This window comes from Olea europaea, chromosome 5, assembly GCF_002742605.1.
Source record: "Olea europaea var. sylvestris chromosome 5, O_europaea_v1, whole genome shotgun sequence".
Lineage (NCBI taxonomy): Eukaryota > Viridiplantae > Streptophyta > Magnoliopsida > Lamiales > Oleaceae > Olea > Olea europaea.
The window spans coordinates 2,250,227-2,255,933 of NC_036241.1; the positions used below are offsets into that span (position 1 = coordinate 2,250,227).

At 32.7% G+C, this 5,707-nt stretch overlaps 1 protein-coding gene across 1 annotated transcript in view; it reads left to right on the plus strand.

Annotated features, from left to right (window-relative positions):
- The first annotated feature begins 4,007 nt into the window (after window positions 1-4,007).
- The window catches only part of LOC111394387 (dihydrolipoyllysine-residue acetyltransferase component 5 of pyruvate dehydrogenase complex, chloroplastic-like), a 4,439-nt gene continuing 2,739 nt past the window's right edge, over window positions 4,008-5,707 (plus strand). Inside the window, exon 1 of the mRNA XM_023020182.1 lies at window positions 4,008-5,017. Within this exon, the coding sequence (XP_022875950.1) occupies window positions 4,145-5,017 (873 nt within the window). The 5' untranslated portion in view covers window positions 4,008-4,144. The remainder of the gene's footprint in view (window positions 5,018-5,707) is intronic.

A 5,707-nucleotide genomic window follows, 5' to 3' on the forward strand; every position in this document is an offset into this window, starting at 1 on the left:
AGGAGTGGGGGGGGGGGGGGGGTGAACCGGGGAATGGGAGAAGATGCATTGAGGTCTAATGGACTATTGCTTAGATTTTGTGAGCCCATGCAGTCGAAAATAAATTTTGAGTTTAAACAATCATTGTATCTAACCTCTAAAATGTGATATACAAAAGTACTAGAGCTATTCCACTATAAACTAGAACAATGAACTTTGAAATAGAACTGTCAATTCATTGCTATTTAGAAGCAATATATATATATATATATATATATATATATCTAAACTCTCCCATTATTATAATGCACAACTAGTAATAATTGCACAATCAAGCCACACAACCAGCTAAATAACTATACTTTCACAAACCACAAAATAAACTACATAGATACGAAAATAAGTTATACAATGTTTTCTATTATCAAAGTACAAAGATTAGATACTTGAGTTCCTTATCTTGCAAAGCTCCACTATTTTCAACAATTTAAATAAGAACGACAATGTTTTCCATTCACCAAATTTCAATAAATTCATGTTTTTCCTATTACTATTAGTGTGAGGAGTTTAGTTAAAAGCATACGATATTCGGATTTGCGTTGAGCATTACTTCTTCATTTTCGATTGGATCAACAACATTTAAAGGCACCCCCAATACAACTCCTTTACTAGAGGATGGCACTACTGAGCCCTTCGGGCACTCTTCCAATGGCATCATAGTTTGTCCATTTATGCAAAAATAAGATTTTTTTGTCCAACAAATTTCCCAAAAACCATGATAATAATTTTGGAATAATCAAATCTTTGAGAAGACACAATTACAAAACAAGAATAACTCCTTATATATTCAAAATTGAACCAATGACTTGGAAAAAAATATCAAAATGTATAGATAAATAAACAAGCTTACTAATAAATATAGCTAACTTGATCCAAAAATTAAAAAAAATGATATTAGCTTGATACAAACTCAAAATCATATTCATAAAACAATACAACAAGAATTTAGCTTAACGATAACCTCCAAAAACAATAACATATTTCGAAAGAAGTCATCTATAAAAACTTAAAATAAAGTAAAATTGTCAAAATCATACAACCAAACTAAGCAAGAGGGTACTAAATTTCAAGGGCGGAGTCCAGAAGATATGTTAGGGTGGGCTGAAAATTAAATTTTTTTCATAAATGCACTTTACTACTCGAGATTTAGTTTAAAATGTTACACTCTTCACGCTAATGACAAAATGGGTCAAAATATATTTTTAAATGTTTATGACAAAGTTCTAGCAAATATATTTTTAAATGATAAAAGTAAATATAAAGCATATTTCCATTTCCTGGTCGAAATAAATAAATTTTTAACTCACAAGTATAAATAAACAATATATGAAAAAATACGTTAGAAAAAAATAATTACTTTTAAGCTTAGTCAAACATGTGACATGCTACAATAAGTTATCTATCTTTACTTTAATCAATAAAAAATATTTCTAATATAATAAATTAATTTGATTATTGATATTAGCTTGATACAAACTCAAAATCATATTCATAAAACAATACAACAAGAATTTAGCTTAACGATAACCTCCAAAAACAATAACATATTTGGAAAGAAGTCATCTATAAAAACTTAAAATAAAGTAAAATTGTCAAAATCATACAACCAAACTAAGCAAGAGGGTACTAAATTTCAAGGGCGGAGTCCAGAAGATATGTTAGGGTGGGCTGAAAATTAAATTTTTTTCATAAATGCACTTTACTACTCGAGATTTAGTTTAAAATGTTACACTCTTCACGCTAATGACAAAATGGGTCAAAATATATTTTTAAATGTTTATGACAAAGTTCTAGCAAATATATTTTTAAATGATAAAAGTAAATATAAAGCATATTTCCATTTCCTGGTCGAAATAAATAAATTTTTAACTCACAAGTATAAATAAACAATATATGAAAAAATACGTTAGAAAAAAATAATTACTTTTAAGCTTAGTCAAACATGTGACATGCTACAATAAGTTATCTATCTTTACTTTAATCAAAAAAATCAATTTTTTGGGGCAAAAAATCGCTCCCAAACAAGCTGTAAATCTTTTACATTCTTGCTTCCAAGTGTAGAATAAATGTAATCCACTAAATAAAAGTGCACTTCATTTTCACCTATTTTTGATTTTTCATTAGCAAAGCACATATGATATTAAATATTAAGTAATCCTATTTACAAATCTAAATGAACAAATCCAGTTCAAACTTCAAAGAATAGAAGCGCCGAATAAAAAGGTGGAGAAAAATAAAGAAACAAATCTAGATTTTTCACAAACTAAAAAATTTTACCCAACATTACATGAAAATGTTTGAAAATCCCAATTTTTTTTAGGAAGTTGAATATGGTCCCTCATTAAATCGAAACCATACATATGTATTTTTTTTCCTTCAACTTCAAATTACAATCAACCACAACATAAAAAGCACAATTTATTCAAAACATTTAAATCCAAAAGAAAATGAAAATGATATTTACTTCGATTTGAAATAGGAGCCAAATACGAATAGTTGGAGATTGAACTTGAAATGTACTCCAACTCGGTGTGGATTATCGATCGTGAGATGGAGAATTGGTTATTGTTGGGTGAAAAGCCTTCAAATTCAAATGGATGTGTGCATATTCTTCCCCATTTTGTGTGAAATGAGTTTAGAAAGTGATTTTGCAAAATGAAGCATATATACAAAATTGGGAAGTGAGTTTTGAAAGTGAACGTAGGGTGGGCAGGTGGGGGTTGGAGTGCATTTGATGTAATAGTTTTCCACTTCTTTACTATTTTTTTAATTACTCAAATCACCTTCAATTATAGGTATACAAAGTATTTAAATTTTGGATAATTAGTACAAAACGTACTTACCTTACAATGTTATTGTGCAAAACGTTATTATTTTTTATTTTTTTTGTTATTTTCACCCGTAATTTCACATTTCATTACGGAAAAAGTCCTTTTCTTAATTAAAAAAATGTGAAATGACAATAAATCCTCATGTTTAAATAAAACAAAAAAGAAAAGAAAAGAAAAGAAAATTTAAAAAATAAATTGCAATTATACTTCCAAACTTTAAAAAACTGCAAATGAGTCCAAATAAATATTAAAAGTATAATTAGCACAAAATATCCCTACATTTTCATATTATTGTGCAAAACGTCCATACATTTTATTTTTTTGGCATTTTCACCTTTATTTTCACATTACATTGCGACAATCATCATTTTTATCGTTTTCTCATTCAAAAGTTGTAAAATGACAAATATACCCTCCTATATGTTTTAAAAAAAATTAAAGAACAAATTGTAACTATGCTCCCAAATTTCTTATTTTTCTTTATTTTTAAATTTAAATAGGGGAACATATTCTTCATTTTACAGCTTTTAAATGAGAAAACGGATGAAAATTATGATTTTCTCAATTAAATGTGGAAATAAATGTGAAAATACCAAAAAATTGAAAAAGTATGGGCTTTTTGTGTTAATTAACCTTTTAATTATTTATTTGGACTCGTTTGCAGTTTTTTAAAAAGTTTGGGGTATAATTGAAATTTATTCTTTAATTATTCTTTTTTTTTGTTTGTTTTATTTAAATATGAGGGTATATATATTATTTTATATTTTTTTATTAAGAAATTGGATGATCAAAGTGAAATATTAAAATACGGGTGAAAATGTTAAAAAAATTAAAGGTAGAAACGTTTTGTATAATAACATTAAAATTGAAAAGATGTTTTGTGCTAATTATCCTTTAAATTCATTAGAGGGACAAAAAAGTGACATTCTAACAAAGATTTTTAAAATATGACATTTTTTACCCAAAAAGTGACGTGGGATGCGATTTCTATTTTTTATGATCGATTTTATAGTTTTCAATTTGATTTGTATTTGAAAAATAAAATAAAGGATAAAGGTAGAATGTAAAATGAAAAATGAAAAAGAAAATATAGTGAAAACAAGAAAAACAAAGACAAATATCATCGCTAAACACAACTGGTAAGGTAGTTGAAACCTCCGCCCACTTTCGATGAATCCAAGAATTCCATTCTATTTTCCTCCCAAATCACACTCGAAAAACCACTCCACTTTCACATCTCTCTTCTTTCTCTCTCACATACGCACAGGAAAACAATGTCTCAGCTCCTCCACACCACTTTCGTCCCCACCACGTCCCCCTCCCTACGTCGCCCACTAACCCGAACCGCCCACAACCCGACCTGGGCCCTCCAAATCCACTCCAAGATCCGAGAAATTTTCATGCCGGCGTTGAGCTCCACCATGACGGAGGGAAAAATAGTCAGTTGGATCAAGTCGGAGGGGGAGAAGCTCTCCAAGGGCGATTCGGTGGTGGTGGTGGAATCCGACAAGGCGGATATGGATGTCGAGTCCTTTTACGATGGGTACCTCGCCGCCATTATGGTGGAGGAGGGACATTCTGTTCCCATTGGTTCCCCCATTGCCCTTCTTGCTGAATCGGAAGATGAAATCGCCGCGGCCCTAGCCCAGAAAACCTCCTCCTCCTCCGCCATCACCACTCCCAACCCGGCTCCAGCCCCCGCCCCAGATAGTATTACTAGTGATGATACTCCCAGTGCCATTACAAGTGCAAATGTTAGTAGCAGAAGCTCTGTTGCTAATGGTGCAATGGGGTCCTCAGTGCACCCTGCATCCGAAGGGGGGAAAAGGGTCATGGCATCGCCATACGCGAAGAAATTGGCAAAGGAATATGGGGTGGATTTGATTGGACTAGTGGGGAGTGGACCTAATGGGCGGATAGTGGCGAAGGATGTGGAGGAGGCTGCAGCTGCAAAAGCAAGTGCAGGTGGTGCTAGTGAGGCTGCTAAGTCGAGTACTGTTGGTGCTGCTTTGGAACTGGGATCGGTGGTTCCATTTACAACAATGCAGAGTGCAGTGAGTAGGAATATGTTGGAGAGTTTGGCTGTGCCGACGTTTAGAGTGGGGTATACAATTACCACAGATGCGCTGGATGCTTTGTACAAGAAGGTAATCTGGTAAATGGTGATCATATTAACCGATTTGCGAAAAAATTGATTCTTAAAAAAGTTACATTTCTTGTGCTATGCTAAATGCATGATCTATACTTGCGATAGGGTTCTAACTGTAATTTGTGAGCAAAATCAGAACCAGAGAATAATCTACTGTTTAATTGATGAAACCTGAAGAAAATTACAGAACTGGAAAAGAAATAGTAGCCATTCGAGAGGGCTAAACTCTCCTGGGGTCTCACTTCTCACTACATAAAAGCCTGCCTTCTATCCTCCCTTCTACCTTTATTTATAGCTGTTGCCTAACTAATTTCCCTCAGCCACTTGCTCTCCAACAGATTCTGTTTTCACTAAGCTAGCTGGTCATTCCTTCTTCTGGGTCCTTCTAGAATAGGTGAGGCATATTAGAGGCCTATCAACTTGCTGGAGTAGGAATCAGTAAAAAAAATTGTAGTGCTAGTGATCACTGTGAGGCAAAGCTTTGAAATTTCCGATTTTGATGAATATATATTCTGTCGATTACTGATAGATTAGCATAAAAATTTCTATAGCAATTTTGCAGATTCACTTACAGATTGTGATAGTGAATGGTTGAATAATTCAGATATTGTAGGTAGAAGTGGAATAAGTCAGTGCAGATTTTTTTTGTCGCGGGGGGGGGGGGGGGGGGGGGTTTAAAAAGGGGGAA